The sequence below is a fragment of the Mesoplodon bidens genome (genome assembly GCF_964165515.1).
Source record: "Mesoplodon bidens genome assembly, chromosome: 7".
NCBI classification, from domain to species: domain Eukaryota; kingdom Metazoa; phylum Chordata; class Mammalia; order Artiodactyla; family Ziphiidae; genus Mesoplodon; species Mesoplodon bidens.
The window spans coordinates 90,483,003-90,503,301 of record NC_138164.1 but is presented as its reverse complement, the minus strand read 5'-3'; the positions used below and the strand labels follow the sequence as shown (position 1 = coordinate 90,503,301).

At 36.8% G+C, this 20,299-nt stretch overlaps 1 protein-coding gene across 1 annotated transcript in view; it reads left to right on the top strand.

Moving 5' to 3' along the window:
- The window catches only part of CCDC73 (coiled-coil domain containing 73), a 137,823-nt gene that overhangs the window by 38,363 nt on the left and 79,161 nt on the right, over positions 1-20,299 (top strand). The window contains exon 3 of the mRNA XM_081240508.1: positions 12,918-12,989. Coding sequence (XP_081096634.1) covers positions 12,918-12,989 — 72 coding nt within the window. The remainder of the gene's footprint in view (positions 1-12,917; positions 12,990-20,299) is intronic.

Sequence of the window (20,299 nt, the reverse complement as noted above, 5' to 3'; positions counted from 1 at the left end):
ACAGGCTCCAGATGCGCAGGCTCAGAGGCCATGGCTCACGACCCTAGCCGTTCCGCGGCATGTGGGATCTTCCCAGACCGGGGCACGAACCCGTGTCCCCTGCATCGGCAGGCGGACTCTCAACCACTGCACCACCAGAGAAGCCCTATTTGTAGAATTTTTGATGATGGCTCTTCTGACTGGTGTGAGGTGATACCTCATTGTAGTTTTTGATTTGCGTTTCTCTAATAATTAGGGATGTTGAACATCTTTTCATGTGCCTTTTGGCCGTCTGTATGTCTTCTCTGGAGAAATGTCTATTTAGATCTTCTACCCAGTTTTTGATTGGGTTGCTTGTTTGTTTGTTTTTGATATTGAGCTGTTTATATATTTTGGAGATTAATCCCTTATCAGTTGCATCATTTGCAAATATTTTCTTCCCTTCTGTAGCTTGTCTTTTGTTTATAGATTTTTTTGTTGTACAAAAGCTTTTAAGTTTAATTAGATCCCATTTGTTTATTTTTGTTTTTATTTCCTTTACTCTAGGAGATGGATCCAAAAAGATGTTGCTGAAATTTATGTCAAAGACTGTCCTGCCTATGTTTTCCTCTAGAAGTTTTCTAGTACCCTGTTTTACATTTAGGTATTTAATCGATTTTGAGTTTATTTTTGTGTATGGTGTTAGGGAGTGTTCGACTTTCATTCTTTTACATGTAGCTGTCTAGTTTTCCCAGCACCACTTATTGAAGTGACTGTCTTTTTTCCATTGTATATTCTTCCTCCTTTGTTGTAGGTAAATTTACCATAGGTGCATGAGTTTACTTCTGGTCTTTCTATCCTGTTCCATTGTTCTATATTTCTGGTTTTGTGCCAGTACCATAATGTTTTGATGACTATAGCTTTATAGTATAGTCCGAAGTCAGGGAGGCTATTTCCTCCAGCTCTGTTTTTCTTTCTCAGGATTGCTTTGGCTATTCGGGGGTTTTGTGTTTCCATACAAATTTAAAATTTTTTTGTTCTAGTTCTGTGAAAAATGCCACTGGTAATTTGATAGGGATTGCATTGAAGCTGTAGATTGCCTTGCGTAGTACAGTCATTTTGACAATATCGATTCTTCCAATCAAAGAACATGGTATATCTTCCCATCCGTGTCATCTTTGATTTCTTTCATCAGTGTCTTATAGTTTTCAGAGTACAGGTTTTTTGTCTCCTTGGGTTGGTTTTCTCCTAGGTATTTTATTTTATTTAATTTTTTAATTTTTTATTTTTTGCGGTACGTGGGCCTCTCACTGCTATGGCCTCTCCTGTTGTGGAGCACAGGCTCCAGACGCGCAGGCTCAGCGGCCATGGCTCACGGGCCCCCCCGCTCCACGCCACGTGGGACCTTCCCGGACCGGGGCACAAACCTGCGTCCCCTGCATCGGCAGGCAGACTCTCAACCACTGCACCACCAGGGAAGCCCTCTCCTAGGTATTTTATATTTTTTTAAAAATTTATTTGGCCTCATTGGGTCTTAGTTGCGGCACGTCGGATCCTCATTGCAGCATGCGGGATCTTTTGTTGCAGTGCACAGGCTCTTTGTTGCAGTGCATGGTCTTCTCTCTAGTTGTGGCACGTGGGCTTAGTAGTTGTAGCACGTGGACTCTCTAGTTGTGGCACATGGGCTCTAGAGCACACATGCTCAGTAGTTGCGGCATGCAGGCTTAGTTGCCCTGCAGCATGTGGGATCTCAGTTCACCAACCAGGGAACAAACCCGTATCCCCTGCATTGGAAGGTGGATTCTTAACCACTGGACCACCAGGGAAGTCCCTGTATTTTATTCTTTTTGATGCTATGGTAAATGGGATTGTTTCCTCAATTTCCCTTTCTAACCTTTTGTTGTTAGTGTATAGAAATGCAGCAGATTTCTATGTATTAACTTTGTACCCTGCAGCTTTACCAAATTCATTGATGAGCTCTAGTAGTTTTCTGGTAGTGTCTTTAGGATTTTCTATGTATAGTATCATGTCATCTGCTAACAATGGCAGTTTTACTTCTTTTTTCCAATTTGGATCCCTTTTATTTCTTTTTCTTCTTTGATTGCTGTGGCTAGTACTTCCAAAACTATGTTGAATAAAAGTGGCAAGAGTGAACATCCTTGTCTTGTTACTGATCTTAGAGGAAATGCTTTCAGCTTTTGATCATTGAGTATGATGTTAGCTGTGGGTTTGTCATATATTGCCTTTATTATATTTAGGTAGGTTTTCTCTATGCCCACTTTCTGGAGAGTTTTTAATCTTAAATGGATGTTGAATTTTGTCAAAAGTTTTTTCTGCATCTATTGAGATCATATGGTTTTTGTTCTTCAATTTTTTAATGTGGTGTATCACACTGATTGATTTGTGGATATTGAAAAATCCTTGCATCCTTGGGATAAATCCCACTTGATCATGGTGTATGATCCTTTTAATGTACTGTTGGCTTCGATTTGCTCGTATTTTGTTGAGGAGTTTTGCATCTGTGCTCATCAGTGATATTGGCCTGTCATTTTCTTTTTTGTGTGGTATCTTTGTCTGATTTTGATGGTGATGGTGGCCTCATAGAATGAGTTTGGAAATGTTCCTTCCCCTGCAATTTTTTGGAATAGTTTCAGAAGGATAGGTGTTAACTCTTGTATAAATGTTTGGTAGAATTTGCCTGTGAGGCCATTGGTTCTGGATTTTGTTGGGAGTTTTTACATTACTGATTCAATTTCATTACTGGTAATTGGTCTGTTCATATTTTCTATTTCTTCCTGGTTCAGTCTTGGGAGATTGTACCTTTCCAAGAATTTGTCCATTTCTTCTAGGTTGTCCATTTTATTGGCATAGAGTTGCTTGTAGTAGTCTCTTAGGATGCTTTGTATTTCTACGGTGTCTGTTGTAACTTCTCCTTTTTCATTTCTAACTTTACTGAGTTGAGTCCTCTCCCTCTTTTTCTTGATGAGACTGGCTAAAGGTTTCTCAATTTTGTTTATCTTCTCAAAGAACCAGCTTTTAGTTTTATTGATCTTTGCTGTTGTTTGCTTTGTTTCTGTTTCATTTATTTCTGCTCTGATCTTTATCATTTCTTTCCTTCTACTAACTTTAGGGTATTTTTGTTCTTCTTTCTCTAGTTCCTTTAGGTGTAAGGTTAGATTGTTTATTTGAGATTTTTCTTGTTTCTTGAGGGAGGATTGTATTGCTATATACTTCCCTTTTAGAACTGCTTTTGTGGCATCTCATAAGTTTCAGATGGTCGTGTTTTCGTTGTCATTTGTCTCTAGGTATTTTTTGATTTCCTCTTTGATTTCTTCAGTGATCTCTTGGTTATTTAGTAACATATTGTTTAGCCTCCATGTGTTTGTGTTTTTTATGTTTTTCTCCCTGTAATTGATTTCTAATCTCATAGCGTTGTCAGAAGATGCTTGATATGATTTCAATTTTCTTAAATTCACTGAGGCTTGATTTGTGACCCAAGATGTGATCTATCCTGGACAATGTTCTGTGTGCACTTGAGAAGAAAGTGTAATCTGCTGTTTTTGGATGGAATATCCTATAAATATCAATTAAATCTATCTGGTCTATTGTGTCATTTAAAGCTTATCTTTCCTTATTTATTTTCATTTTGGATGATCTGTCCATTGGTGTAAGCGAGGTGTTAAAGTCCCCCAGTATTATTTTGTTGCTGTCGATTTCCTCTTTTAGAGCTGTTAGCAGTTGCCTTATGTATTGAGGTGCTCCTATGTTGGGTGCATATATATTTATAATTGTTATGTCTTCTTCTTGGATTGATCCCTTGATCATTATGTAGTGTCCTTCCTTGTCTCTTGTAGCATTCTTTATTTTAAAGTCTATTTTATCTGATATGAGTATTGCTACTCCAGCTTTCTTTTTATTTCCATTTGCATGGAATATCTTTTTCCATCCCCTCACTTTCAGTCTGTATGTGTCCCTAGGTCTGAAGTGGGTCTCTTGTAGACAGCATATGTATGGGTCTTGTTTTTGTATCCATTCAGCAAGCCTGTGTCTTTTGGTTGGAGCACTTAATCCATTCACATTTAAGGTAATTATCAATATGTATGTTCCTATGACCATTTTCTTAATTGTTTTGGGTTTGTTTTTGTACGTCCTTTTCTTCTCTTGTGTTTCCCACTTAGAGAAGTTCCTTTAATGTTTGTTGTAGAGCTAGTTTGGTGCTGAATTCTCTTAGCTTTTGCTTGTCTTTAAACCTTTTGATTTCTCCATTGAATCTGAATGAGATCCTTGCCGGGTAGAGTAACATTGGTTGTAGGTTCTTCCCTTTCATCACTTTAAGTATATCGTGCCAGTCCCTTGTGGCTTGTAGAGTTTCTGCTGAGAAATCAGCTGTTATCCTTGTGGGAGTTCCCTTGTATGTTATTTGTCATTTTTCCCTTGCTGCTTTCAATAATTTTCTTTGTCTTTAATTTTTGCCTATTTGATTACTATGTGTCTCAGCATGTTCCTCCTTGGGTTTATCCTGTATGGGACTCTCTGCGCTTCCTGGACTTGGGTGGCTATTTCCTTTCCCATTTTAGGGAAGTTTTCGACTATAATCTCTCCAAATATTTTCTCGGGTCCTTTCTCTCTCTCTTCTCCTTCTGGGACCCCTGTAATGCGAATGTTGTTGCATTTAATGTTGTTCCAGAGGTCTCTTAGGCTGTCTTCATTTCTTTTCATTCTTTTTTCTTTATTCTGTTCTGCAGCAGTGAATTACACCATTCTGTCTCCCAGGTCACTTATCCATTCTTTTTTTTTTTTTAGTAAGTTTATTTATTTTATTTTTGGCTGCATTGGGTTTTCATTGCTGCATGAGGGCTTTCTCTAGTTGCAGTGAGCGAGGGCTACTCTTCATTGCAGTGTGCAGGCTTCTCATTGTGGTGGCTTCTCTTGTTGTGGAGCACGGGCTCTAGGCACGCGGGCTCAGTAGTTGTGGCGCACGGGCTCAGTTGCTCCATGGCATGTGGGATCTTCCCAGATCAGGGCACGAACCTGTGTCCCCTGCATTGGCAGGCAGATTCTTAACCACTGCACCACCAGGGAAGTCCCCACTTATCCATTCTTCTGCCTCATTTATTCTGCTATTGATTCCTCCTAGTATAATTTTCATTTCAGTTATTGTATTGTTCATCTCTGTTTGTTTGTTCTTTAATTCTTCTAGGTCTTTGTTAAACATTTCTTGCATCTTCTCGATCTGTGCTTCCATTCTTTTTCCGAGGTCTTGGATCATCTTCACTATCATTATTCTGAATTCTTTTTTCTGGAAGGTTGCCTATCTCCACTTCATTTAGTTGTTTTTCTGGGGTTTTATCTTGTTCCTTCATCTGGTACTTAGCCCTCTGCCTTTCATCTTGTCTACCTTTCTGTGAATGTGGTTTTTGTTCCACAGGCTGCAGGATTGTAGTTCTTCTTGCTTCTGCTATCTGCCCTCTGGTGGATGAGGCTATCTAAGAGGCTTGTGCAAGCTTCCTGAATGGAGTGACTGGTGGTGGGTAGAGCTGGCTGTTGTTCGGGAAAAATCTTTAATTCCAATTAATAAATGTAGGAGGAAGCAGAGAAATAGAAACCACCCTTAGAACATCACAGTAATAATTCCTGCAGGGAAGATCCACTGATGAATGCTAAAATTAGTGGATGAAATTTTAAGGAGAAACAGAATAGTTGCATAGTCACACAATATCTTCCCCAAATTATTTAGTAAGTTACTGTGGTGGTTTTATATATGTTTACATATTGTTTGATACTCCTCCCTCTGGGAAGTGGAGCTTAATTTCCCTTGCCTTGATTGTGGACTAAGTTCTAACAGATAGAAAATATAAAGGGAAAAATAGTTAAGTTTACTGTGGAGAAACCTGGCAGATACCACCTTAACTAAGTGATTAAGGTTAAGTTCCCCAGAAAGAATTTGTATGGTATCAATAATTCATGTGAATATCAAGTACTCATGATATGATGTGATGAGAAGGGAACTTTACCTCTGTGGTATTCTTCCCCAAAACCTAGTGTAATCATGAGAAAATATCAGACAAACCCCATATGTGGAATATTCTGCAAGATATCTCAACAATGCTTGTCAAAAGTATCAAGGTCATGAAAAACAAGAAGGCTGAGAAACTCTCACAGATTGGAGGAGTCTAAGGAGATATGATTAAATGTAACATGGTATCCCGTATTGTGTTCTGGAACAGATATTGGTGGAAAAACTAGTGAAATATATAAACTTTGTAGTGTAATCAATAATATTGTTATCATGTTACTTTCTTAACTTTGATAAGTTTATCCTACTTATGTAAGATTTCAACATTAGGGAAGCTGGGTAAAGGGTATACAATAACTCTACTATCTTTACACAAGTCTTCTGTAAATCTAAAATTATTTCAAAATAAAAAGTTTGTAAAAAGAAATTAGGACTTTGAAACAGTGAAAATTCAAGAAATACTATAGTACAAATTAATGTGATTCTTTTTTTTATTTTTGAGAGATATTAAGCAAGCAAGACTATATTTGGTCGTTCACTTAATGTTTCCTGAGCACTTACTGTGATAGGTTTTAGAGATTATAATACCATGTAATAATAAAGCAGTGCAGAATATACTGTGAGAGTGTGGCTAAGGAAATGCCTAACTTTACTAAGGAGAGTGAGGGAAGCTTCATGGAAGAAGTAACTCATGCAGAGATATTATGAATGAGTAGGAATTTTGGATCAGTCTTTCTAAGGGTTTATCAATTATGTTAGTCTTTTCAAGGAATTAAATTTTGACTTTGATGATTCTCTTGCATATTTGTTTTATGTTTTATTACTATCTGATCTATCTTTATTATTTCCTTACTTTAATTTTTTGTTTTTTTCTTGAACTTTTGAAGATGGTATTTAGTTATTAATTTTAACCTTTTTTTCTTTTCTAATATACAGTATTTAAGGCTCTAAACTTTTCTCTTAGCATGCCTTTAGCTGGATTCTACAAATTTATGTAGATTTTATCTTCATTATCATTCAGTTCAAATTACTTTCTAATTTTCATTGTAATTTATTCTTTGACCCATGCGTTATTCAGATGTGTACTACTTCATTTATAAATATTTGGGAGTTTTATTTTACTTTTTTTTTAAATTTTACTTTTTATTAACTTTTAAAAATTGATTTTTAGCATAATTTTACTATGTCAGATTATAAGCTTTATATAATTTCAATCACTTAATATTTTTGGAGCTTTTCTTTCTAGCCAAGCATATAATCAAGTTTGGTAAATATTCCAACATAGATGAACTTGAAAATAATATGTATTCTGTATTTCTTGGGTACAGTATACTATGACTGTGAATTTGGTCAACTTTGTCAGTTTTGTTCAAATCTTCTATATAATTATTGATTTTTTTGTCTGTATTTTCCTTCTTTTTCTTTTTCTGTTCATGTTTCAGTCTGGTTATTTTTTTTTTCTTTCAGTTAATGAATTTTCTCTTCAGTTTACCTAATCTGATGATTAAGTCAATCTATTGGGTTCTTAATTTCACTTCTTAAATTTTCAGTCCTAATATTTTCATTTGGTTCTACTTTTATAACTTTAATTCATCTGCTGAAATTGATTTTGTCATATAATTTCTTGAGCATATTAGTTTCATCTATTTCAAGTCTGTGTCTATAAACGCCAATATCTGGACCCCTTGTAGATCCATTTCTATTGTATCTTTTTTTCTCTTCATTTTTGGTCTTTTGACCTTTTGGTGGGGCGCAGCCAAAACAAAACAAAACAATAAACCCCACAATGATTTGCTAGGGAAATTGTGAAGGAAACTGGGTAATTAATGGTATAATATGTGGTAAATAACATTAAGCAGCATTTTAATGCCCCATAAAATTAGTTACGCTATGAGTGAAGTCATACCCCTTTGTAATTATAATGATTTGTAGAATCTGTATCTTTACACTACATGGAAAACTGATAAAATGAGTGTTATCCACATTGTTGAAAGATAACATTATAATATGCTTCTACTATATTAGGATTTTGATTTTTCATGCTTTTTATTAAAAATTATTATTTACATTTTATTTGAACTTTTCATTTTATTCATTCAAGCAGCTTTCAAAAGTTATTAACAAAAATTCTTATTAAATTGTCAATGAGAAAATATATATTAAATTTGGTAAGAAAATCCCATGTGTGACTTCAATAAAGTATACAAGATAGAACCTTAAAAGTGTTTATTTTTTATTAGCTGCCTTAGGACTACAAGGATTTAAGTGTTTTTATAAAAACAATAAAAGAGGAGTAATTTGATGGTTTATTTACTCTTTATAACCTTTAGAAAGTGCCATGCTTTCTTTAAAGTACTTGCTTCAGGCTGTAGTTTTACAAGATGGGCTGTGTATTGGTCAGGCCTCTTCAATTCTTGACCCTGAACAGATTTAGGGACATAGTACATACACCAGGCACTTGTCCAAGCAGCCAAAACTGTTACTGGGTACTTTTATTTTCCTTTTCAAACTCATAATCCACCTCCTACGAAATTGCCCAATTCAGTTCCTCATGTTGTCTAATACAATACTAATCTCTCTTTCTGAGAGTTTCTTGGTTTGATTATCTACAAAATATCCAAGATAAATATCTCTAATATGCATGGCATAGCCTAAAAGTTCACATTAAAAAAAAATCTCTTTCCTAGTTTGTATTTAAACTACTGTTTTCATGTTAGTCAACTTAATCTATTACAAAGACTTCTCAAATAGAGAAATATTAATATTAGAATATCCATAACAATTTAAAAGTTTTTTGCCTTTCCTTTCAACAAATATTTCTTATTTTGAAGTGTTCGACTAAATAATCAGAATGTACTTGTATATTTAAAATAGGTAGTGTGATTTTGAATGGTTTTCTAACTTTTATGGGATATGAAGATTAAATTCTGAGGTTTTTGAAGGAAAGGAGTATATTATAGCAATTCATACTGTCCTATACCACCCACAGTTTCTTAAAGGTGATATAATGGCATGTTTAAGAGACTCTGGAGACAGATCATCTAGGTTCAAATACTTGCTCTGCTGTTTACCTGCTATATGACTTTAGGCAAGTTATTTATCCTCTTGCTGATAACCCAGTTTCCTCATTTATAAAATGGCAGTAACAAGAATACAAGTAACGCATAAAATTATATCTAAGATTAAATTGATATATAAAAGTTGCTTAGAACAATATCTAAATCATAGTAAGATCTGAGAATCCCCTGTAGCCACTAAAAGAGAAGTGTAGGGCTTCCCTGGTGGTGCAGTGGTTAAGAATCCGCCTGCCAATGCAGGGGACATGGGTTCGAGCCCTGGTCCCGGAAGATCCCATGTGCCGCAGAGCAACTAAGCCCATGCGCCACAACTACTGAGCCTGTGCTCTAGAGTCCGCGAGCCACAGCTACTGAAGCTCACGCACCACAACTGCTGAAGCCCGCACACCTAGAGCCAGTGCTCCACAACGAGAGAAGACACTGTGGTGAGAAGCCCATGCACCACAACGAAGAGTAGCCCCCACTTGCCACAACTAGAGAAAGCCCACATGCAGAATCAAAGACACAATGCAGCCAAAAATAAAATAAATTAAAACAAATAAAAAACAAAAGAGAAGTGTATAACCAGGCCCACATGAAGAAAGCTGTATCTTGTACATTTTCAATCCACCTGCTTTGGGAAGATATGCATGTTATATGTTCTACACACCTCCCCCCCAAAATGTGTATACACTTATTTCTTTTTTCAATGTTTTGACTATAGGTACATATTACTTTGAGAGCTTCTGTTCTCTCCTCACTTTATTTATCACATAGCATACCTTGTTCGTATACATTCTGTCCCTTATTCCATGCTGGAAGAACCTTGACTGTGTCTTAGGGTCCAACTCTCACCAATATGAGTTAGGTAAATCCTGACTGTCCTAACCACTCACGAAGGTTCAATGCATTTCACCAGCCAGCAGCTGGTTTAGGAGTGGGCATATGACCTAGTTATGGCCAATGAGATGTTAGAAGATATGATTAGGAAGCATCTGGGAAAAGTTTTGTTATCCTTTTAATAAGAGATTACACTTTTTCTACTGTAGGCTAATGTCCTTTCTGTCCTTGATGCCTAAAATTAAAGTAGCCAAGGGGTGAAAAAGCTTAAGGAAAATCACTTGGGTAATGGCAAAATGGAAAGATGGGCAGAATTATAGTCCTTGATGATATTGTTGAGCCACTGAAATAAATTCTAGAAGGACTCTGCCTTTGGACTTGTCATGTGAGACAGTAAGTCCCATAAGCCATTGTGAGTCGGGGTTTGTTGTTGCTACTTGCTGCTGAAAGCATTTTCAGTGAGACAGCTTTCATGAAAGCCTCTTTGAATACCATTGTATAAGTGTGTGTATGTTTGTGTGTAATAAAGCAAAGAACATGTGAGAGAGTCGTAGGAAAATATTTCATAACAAAATGTATTTTACCTGTTAACATCCACTCTTTGATTTCTCCCAGTTTGTTATGAAAATTGTCAAACATACAGCAAAACTAACAGAATTTGACAGTGAACGCTCATACACCATTAACATTTTACTGTACTTGTTTTGTCACGTCTATCCATCTACTTATCCCTCCTTCAGCTTAATTTTTGATGGTTTCAGAGTAAATTGCAGGCATCAGTGCACCTCCTAAATACTTCAGAATGCGTTATCATTTAGAATTCTATGGTGAAATTATGTGGACCTCTACATTTCTTTTTTTGGAGCTTTTAAATTTATGACTATAGGGCTTTTGAAGATTGTTATTTATCTTCTTGGTTGAGGTCTGATAGTTTGTGGTTTTAGAAGAATTGGTCTGTTTCTGTAAGTTGTCAAATTTATGAGCATAAACTTGTTTGTAGCATTCCCTTAACTTTTTAATGGCTTTAGGACTTTTGTATATGGTTCTTTTAGCCCTTTGAGCATATTTAAAATTATTGATTTAAAGTCTTTGTCTAGGTCCGTTGTCTGCACTTGCTCAGGGACAGTTCCTATTAAATTGTTTTTTTTCCTGTGTATGAATCACACTTTTCTTTTTTGTTTGTTTTAATAATTATTTTATTTATTTATTTTTGGCTGCGTTGGGTCTTCGTTGCTGCACGTGGGCTTTCTCTAGTTGCTGTGCGCGGGCTTCTCACTGTGGTGGCTTCTGTTGTCGCGGAGCACGGGCTCTAGGCACACGGGCTTCAGTAGTTGTGGCACGTGGGCTCTAGAGCACAGGCTCAGTAGTTGTGGTGCACAACTTTAGTTGCTCTGCGGCATGTGGAATCTTCCCCGACCAGGCCTTGAACCCGTGTCCCCTGCATTGGCAGGTGGATTCTTAACCACTGTGCCACCAGGGAAGTGCTGGATCACACTTTTCTGTTTACTTGCATGCCTTGTAAATTTTTTTTGAGAAATGGACATGAACATTTTGAATATGTGACAACTCTGGAAATAAGATTCCTCCCTCTTCTCAGGGTTGCTTCTTGTTTTTGTCATTATTTGTTTGTGTAGTGACTTTTCTGAAATAATTTTGTTAAGTCTTCAGATTTTGTCATGTGCTCTTAGCTTAGCGATCAGCTAATGCTTTGTTTGACATAGATTTCCTTAAATACCTGGAACCAAAACAAACAAACAAAATCTCAGTCTTTGCAGAAGAGCTCTGTGTGTGTGTGTTGGGGTATGCCTTCAACACTAAACCGGGCAGCTTTCAAGTCTACCTATTGAAGCTTCCAACAGAAGCTTCAGATTTCTCTAGTGATACCTTGTGTTTATTGTGTGGGCTAATTCAAGAGTATTACAATATTTTAAATGAAATCAGAGGGTTTTTCTAAATAACTGCTTCTTGCTTGGCTTTGGGCTTCCCCCCTTGACTTTGGGTCTTCCTTTTATGCTGCTTCCCAGAGAGAGTCTATCCTTTCAGCTCTCCCAGCTATGTCTCACTGTTTTTTACTTGACACTTGTTAGTTGGGTGGTGGTGGCAGGTGGGGAATAGGAGCATTCTCTGATGTTTCTATTAAGCCTCAGTTTTGGTGAACCCAAGTCTCAAGGTGAGGCCTCCACAAGAATTCTGATCCCTCTTTTTTATTTAATTGTGGGCCTAGCATGTATTCCTTCCCCTCCCCAAAGATAGAGCTGTTTTATTTTTCTAGCCTTCTCCTCTCAGCTGCAGTGGGTTTCCATAAGTGCTCTCATGGGCTAGTTTTTATTGCCCTTCCCCCTGTAGATTAAGGCTTTTGTTCCTTAGAGGAGATAAGAAAGACAGGTCTGTCTAGGTAGAGTTTTCAGTGGTGTCTGCTGGTCCCTTTTCCCCTCTGCAGAGGATTTCCACTAGTGTCCTTAGATATAGTTTTTGTTGTCCTATCCCCTGCAGATTAAGGTTTTTGGTCTGTAGGAGATTTAGGGAAGAAGGCTTGTGACTGCTTTTCTCCTCCCCAGCCAGTACCACAGGGGAAAAGCTTTCTCAGATTCTTCCCATCCTTTCCTGTAACCACCTGGTGGGTTTCATGGAAGAAAAACCTGTTAGAAGGTATAAACCTCCTTATTTCTAGAAGATACAAGCCTCCTTATTTCTGGGGCCCTCAGGAGATTCATGTTCTTACACCAGCCCATGTTCTGCCTTTAGAAATTTATTAAGGACTTTTAGCTGAGTTCTTCAATCAGTACTCAATGGCTTATGTCCCAGGTAAGCAAATGCTGTGGGTCTGTTCTCCCTGCAGTAACCCGTTTCTCTATCCAGATTTTGGATTACTTGGTTGATCTGGGACCTCAGTTCTCTGATGGATTTGGCTATTTAATTTGCAAATTTTCCAGCCCTTTTTCTTGTTGTATATGTGGGAGGATGCTCTTTTTATCTCTCTAGAAAGAGCTGAAACTGGAAATTTTCAAGTCCTAATTTTCCTAGTATTTTTCTTCTTTTTGACTTAGGAAGCAGAAGCTCAGTATGAAGAGCAGATTGGTAAAATTATTATGGAGACGCAGGAACTTAAATGGCAAAAGGTGAGTATTTTCCCCCCTCTAATTAGCATTTTATTTTATGTATTTTAATCCTTAATTGTGAAGTTAGTTTTTAAATTTCCTAAACATGTTTGGGGAATTGTGCATCATTTTAGAGTCTCAAGAAAATTCCAACTAAAACTGTTAAGAACATTTAGGCTTCCAGAAAACTGAGAATAACTTTTTTTTTTTTTTACAATGTTGTGTTAGTTTCTTCTGTGAGAATAACCATTTTTCCCCAGGCTTTCTGAAAAGAAAATAGACAAGGATAACTCTGAAAACTACTATGAACTATTTCATATCTGAGAAACATATTGTGTGTTATAGAGGAGTCAAAATATTTTTTAAGAAGTGAAACTTCAGAATAGTACTGTATTTTCCTAGGCTATTGTTATATACTATAACCAAATCTTTAAAAAAAATGGTATCATTTCTGATTCTCTTTTGATCCTTATCCATATAGAGGCATTTTTGATAGTGCCTCTCTTGCCTTTCCACCAAAGTAATCTTTTCTTTTTAAAAATATTTATTTATTTGTTTATTTGGCTGCACCAGGTCTTTGTCATAGCACGTGGGATCTTTGTTGACATGCAAGATCTTTTAGTTGCGGGTTGCGGGTTTTTAGTTGCAGCATGTGGCATCTAGTTCCCTAACCAGGGATTGAACCCAGGCCCCCTGTATTGGGAGTGTGGAGTCTTAACCACTGGACCACCAGGGAAGTCCCCCACCAAAGTAATCTTAACAGCTAAAAATTGAAAGCTTAATTAAGATGACCCTTCTTCTCAGTATTTGGCAATATTGAAACAGGCACTTGGAGATAACATGTCAGAAATAGAATTCAAATGACAGAGGATAGGCCAATGATGGGAATTTTGAGGCCAGAGAGATTCCAAGGTTGTGTAGAAATGGGAGTGAAACCAGAGTTGGGTTACATATGAGGGACAGGTCAAATAAAGAGACCTGTTTGGGCTTCCCTGGTGGCGCAGTGGTTGAGAGTCCGCCTGCCGATGCAGGGGACACGGGTTTGTGCCCCGGTCCGGGAAGATCCCACATGCCGCGGAGCGGCGGGGCCCGTGAGCCATGGCTGCTGAGCCTGCGCGTCCGGAGCCTGTGCTCCGCAACGGGAGAGACCACAACAGTGAGAGGCCCGCGTACCACAAAAAAAAAAAAAAAAAAAAGAGACCTGTTTGTGGAGAGAAAAAACAGGTAAACACCAAATACAATCTAAAGCTCCAAGCAGACATAAAGTCAGAATGTAGAGTCAGAATGTAAAGTCATATCTTGTTTTGAATAGAGTCAATAGTAGAAAATTATCAGAATCCTTAAGTTAATCAGTAAGTTTAATACAATCCAGTTTAAAATACCAAGCGTGTGTTTGGTGTACTTAAGCTGATTCTAAGGTTTATGTGGAAATAAACTTACAAGAGTGGCTGCGAAAGTTTTGAAAAGGAATCTAGTCACACTAGATTCTTAACTATATTATAAAGCTATAATAGTTAAAATAGCTTGGTAGTATACATGAACAGATAGACTATAATAGAGTCCAGAAATAGATCCAAATACATAAGATAATTTAGTGAATGATGAAGGTGACATTTCTGATCAGTGGGAAAAAGTAGATTATTCAAGAAATGATATTAGAACTGGGTATACCATCTGAAGAAAAATAAAACGAGATTCCTACCTTACTTTACAAAGTTGTAGAAAAATAGAACTTTCATATATTGCTTATTGGCAATGTATCTTAAAAGTATCTTAAGTTCCCCCAAACACCTAAATCCCATAACCTTCTATATAACCCAATTCTAACTTGTTCCTTTTGAGATACTACTAAGACACTGTCAAGGTAGTGTCCTCACTTACTGCAATGAATTCCAATAAACATGGTTTTGCTTTATTAACAGGTTGTTTGGTGGTGTTTTGATGGAGTTCATTTTTGTATATAGTGTTATATAAGGGTTCAGCTTCATTCTTTTGCTTGTGTATATCCAGTTTTCCCAGAACCTTTGGTTGAAAAGACTGTTCTTTCCCCATTGAATGATCTTGACACCCTTGACCATGTGTGTGAGGGTTTATTTCTGGGCTCTTTATTCTATTCCATTGGTCCATGTGTCTTTCTTTATGCCAGTACAACACTGTTTTGATTCCTGGAGCTTTACAGTAAGTTTTGAAATTAGGAAGTGTGAGTCCCCCAGCTTTGATCTTCTTTTTCAAGATTATTTGGCTATTTTGGGTTCCTTGAGATTCCATATGAATATTAGGATGGGTTTTTCTATTTCTGCAAAAAATATTATTGGGATTTTGATAGAGATTACATTGAATCTGTAGATAACGTTGGATAGTATTAGCTTACAAATATGAAGTTTTCTTATCCCAGAGCAAAAGATGTGTGTGTATTTTTTATTTTTAATTTAATTTCTTTTGGCAGTGTTTTGTAGTTTTCATTGTACAAGTCTTTCATCTCCTTGGTTAAGTTAATTTCTATGTATTTTATTCTTTTTAGTGCTATTGTAAATGTAATTGTTTTCTTAATTTCATTTTTGGGTAGTTCATTGTTAGCGTATAGAAATGCAATTGATTTTTGTGTGACTTTGTATCATACTACTTTGCTGAATTCATTCATTCAGGTTTTTTGTGGAATCTTTAGGGTTTTCTACATATAAGATCATATCATATGCAAACAGATAATTCTTTTTCCTTTCCAAATTGGATTTCTTTTTCTTGCCTCATTGCTTTAACCAGTGCTTCCAGTACTATGTTGAATAGAAGTTGTGAAAGTGGGCATCCTTGCCTTGTTCCTGATCTTAGAGGAAAAGTTTTCAGTCCTTTACCATTGAGTATTATGTTCACTGTGGGGTTTTCAAATATGGCTTTTATTATGTTAAGGTAGTTTCCTTCTATTCCTAGTTTGTTGAATTTTTTTTTTTTTTTTACCATGAAAGGGTACTGAATTTAGTCAGATTCTTTTTATTGCATAAGTTGAGATGATTATGTGCTTTTTTGCCTTCATTCTGTTAATGTGGTGTATTACATTGACTGATTTTTTTGTATGTTGAACTCTCTTATCCCAGGGATAAATCCTACTTGGTCATGGTGTATGATCCTTTTAATATGCTTCTGAATTCAGTTTGCTAGTATTTTTTTGAGAACTTTTGCATCAGTGTTCATCAGGGGTACTGGTCTGTAGTATTCTTGATGTGTCTTCATCTGGCTTTGGTATCAAGGTAATACTGGCATCAAGCATGAGTTAGGAAGTGTTCCTTCCTATTCAACTCTTTGGAAAAATTTGAGGAGGATTGCTGTTAGTTCTTTAAATGTTTGGTAGAATTCACCAGTGAAGCCATCAGGTTAAGGGCTTTTCTGTATTGGGAGATTTTGATTATGGATTCAATCTCCTATAGTCTATTAAAATTTTCTATTTCTTCATAATTTGGTCTTTGTAGGTTTTGCATTTCTAGGAATTCTCCATTTCATCTAGGTTACCCAATTTGTTAGCATGCAATTGTTCATAGTACTCTCATCATACTTATTATTTCTGCAGAATCAGTAGTTATGTCTCCACTTTCATTTCTGATTTTAGTAATGAGTCTCCTCTATTTTTCTTAGTCCATCTGGGTAAAGCTTTATCAATTTTGTTATCTTTTCAAAGAAGCAATTTTTAATTTCACTGATTTTCTCTATTGTTTTTCTGTTCTGTTAAAGGGAGGGGGGATTTCTCTCATTCTTTTCTTTTTTTAAAATTTATTTATTTATTTATTTTTGGCTGCATTGGGTCTTCGTTGCTGTGCATGGGCTTTCTCTAGTTGCAGCGAGCGGGGGCTACTCTTTCTTGCAGTGTGAGGGCTTCTCATTGTGGTGTCTTCTCTTGTTGCAGAGCACGGGCTCTAGGCATGCGGCCTTCAATAGTTGTGGCATGTGGGCTCAGTAGTTGTGGCTTGCAGGCTCTAGAGCACAGGCTCAGTAGTTGTGGCACACAGGCCTAGTTGCTCCACGACATGTGGGATCTTCCCAGACCAGGGATCAAACCTGTGTTGACAGGCGGATTCTTAACCACTGTGCCACCAGGGAAGCCCTGCTTCATATATTCTGATGGTCTGTCATTCGGTTCATAAATGTTTATAATTGTTATATCTTCTTCCTTATTGAATGTTTTATGGATATATAATATCTTTCTTTGTCTAATGTAACTTCTTAAAATTTAAAGGCCATTTTTAATTTTGTTTTTTTTTGTTCTTTTGGTTATTATTATTATTATTATTATTATTTTTTTTTTTTTTTTTTTTTTGCATTATGCGGGCCTCTCACTGTTGTGGCCTCTCCCGTTGCGGAGCACAGGCTCCAGATGCTCAGGCTCAGCGGCCATGGCTCATGGGCCCAGCTGCTCCGCAGCATGTGGGATCTTCCCGGACCAGGGCACGAACCCGTGTCCCCTGCATTGGCAGGCGGACTCTCAACCACTGCGCCACCAGGGAAGCCCTGGTTATTATTTTAATGGAATATCTTTTTCCATTTTTCTACTTTCCACCTGTTTGTGTCTTTAGATCTAAAGTGAGTCTTTGTAGACAGCATAAAGTTGGATCATGTTTTTTATCCATTCTTCCAATTTTTGTCTTTAGGCGAGAGAGTTGAAATATACATTTAAAGTAATTATTGATAAGGAGCAACTAACTTGTGTCATTTTACTATTTGTTTTCCATGTGTCTGATAGTTTTTGTCCCTCATTTCCTACATTACCATCATCTTTTGTGTTTAGTTGAGTTTTTTGTAGTGAGATGTTTAAATTCCTTTCTCACTTCCTTTTGTGTATACTCTCTAGCTATTTCCTTTATGGTTATCATGGAGATTACAGTTAGCATCTATCATTGTAGCACTCTAATTTGAATTTGTATCAGCTTAATGTCAATAACATACAAGAACTCTATTCCTTTATAACTCCATCTACACCCCTTTCAGTTGTTGATATTATAAAATTGCATCTTTATATGTTGTGCGCTCAAGAGAATAAACTAGTAGTTTTAAAAATGCATTAGTCTCTGAATTATGTAGAAAGCAAATATGGAGTTACAAACCAAAGGTACAGTAATACTAGCTTTTAGCCTAATAATTGTCTTTTTTTTTAAAGTATTAGTTTCTTAAAAAAGAAATAAAAACTGCTGTTAGAGTAATACTAGCTTTTATAAATTGCTCATGTATTTACCTTTACTGAGATTTTTATTTCTTCATATGGCTTTGAGTTACTCTCTCATGTCCTTTCAATTCAACCTGTAGGACTCATATCATTTCTTGCAGGGCAGGTCTAATGGTAATGAACTCTCTCAGCTTATGTTTATCTGCATTTTAGATCATGTAGAGGAAAGGCAACTTATGTGAGATGGTGATAAGACTATGAAGTATATTTCCTGAGTCCTTGGACTACTTTGCCAGGTTTGTCTGAAGTAAGAAAATGTCCAAGATTGGGGCACAAGTAGCCAGTTTCATGTGGTAACCTCTAATAGGTGTGTATGGTAGAAGCCAGTGAAGTATAGGAGAGTGTGGACTTAAGAGTCTTGAGAGTTAGACATAACCTTCTTGGTCATGGAAGTTTAAGAGTGTCAGATTTAAGGTGCCATTAATTCTCTCTAATTTTCCTCAAGATTGGGGATGATTGGGGCAATGAAATATCTAAATAAATGACAAGGCTTTGCAGCGTTCTCTAAAAACAGGTCCAATAAAATGAGTGCCTCTGTTACTGGAGATCCTCATATTGGGAACACAAAATCAAGTAATTTTTTTCCTACTCTCATAATTATAACTCTCTCTCAAGAAAAAGTTTTAATCCATCCAGAGAAGTAGCAAGCAATGATCAGAACATATTCAGAACCCACTGTAGGGGTTTATTTTTGGAAGTCCATTTGGACATGTTCAGTGGGGTCCTGAAACTTGGATTTACAAGAATAACAGTTTTACTAGGATTATGAGGTAGACACATGAGATTTGCACCAGAGACATCCTCAAAAATCTTAGTAAAATTTCCCCACCAATGCTAATTGAATATCATTTTCAATATGTCCTTGCTCTGATGGGTAATTCCTTGTAAAATATGTTTGCAGAGTTTCGTCAAGGTTCTCTGGTGCCACCAAGTGTCTGTCCTGAAAGTGCCAGGGATTCTCTTGTACTCTACAACCATGTATTCTTTTCAAATTCTGGAGCCAGTTGTGGGCATTCCAAAATAGGATTTTTTAATCTCCAGAAAGATTTAGCTTTTTAGAGTATAATGGGGCCAGGACCTGATTGAGGGCCGCCTGTGTGTCATAAAGATAAACCTAGGATATTTCTTTTAGCCTTTGTTATCCCTTAATAGTGTGGCTTCATGATAGCCACCTCCTTAAGAAGCATTAGAGTACTTAAAACTGTTGTTCATTTTACATTGGGATTCCTATTAAGGTTGGAAACTCTCATTGTTTCTACAGTGTTACAAAATCATGGACTACTCCAAAAGGTATACCTGATATTAGTCTTATGTTAACTCTCTTATCTCTTGACAATTGGCAAGCTCTGCTGAGAGGGTAAGTAGTGTCATCAGGACTGGTTTTACCTCTGGTAAGGAGTCATGTTTTAGGGGTCATTTGAGACTGTTCCAGTATATCTTGCCTGATAGTTCCCATTTCAGTTATAAAAAATGGTATATCAACAAATAATATTAAACCTAGATTTTCTAGGAGGAGTTTCTAATAAATCCATTTGAGGCATAGTCATTGTTTGGACAGAGGTTAGATCTCATGGAATTCCCCTTCTTTGGGTAATGGGAAAAGAGTAGCAATCTTTAAAGTATAGCACTGAGTTGAAATGTGTGAGGGAGAAAATAATAAAAAGTTCATAGGATGTAAGCCTGCTTGCCAAGAAGTGTGTTTTCAGTAGCATCCAGATTGTACAGCATACAGAACCATCAAATTTAAACAAGATTCTTAAACCAAGTCAGTAGAGGCCTCTACTAGTTGGGCTGCTGCTTATTACTATCCTTAGATAAGGAGTAGGATTTTCCCCTCACTGGGTTGAGGGGAAGATTGTAGTAAGTAACTGGGCCCTGATGATACCTGTGGTGTTCTGTTAGAGTATTAAGGACTTGTCTACATTGCTCAGATACAAATAGATAGAAAGCTTTATGACAATTTGGAGGGCCCCAATTGCGGGGGTGCGAGGGGGGCTGTTGAGAGTTATTTTTAAATCACAAAATTCTTGTCCGTGTTTAAGTTCCTAAGGGAGAGGTTCCATTGTTGAGGACTTAAATTATATAGAAATGTGTCAGTTTCAGAGATGTTTGGAACCCAGTGTCT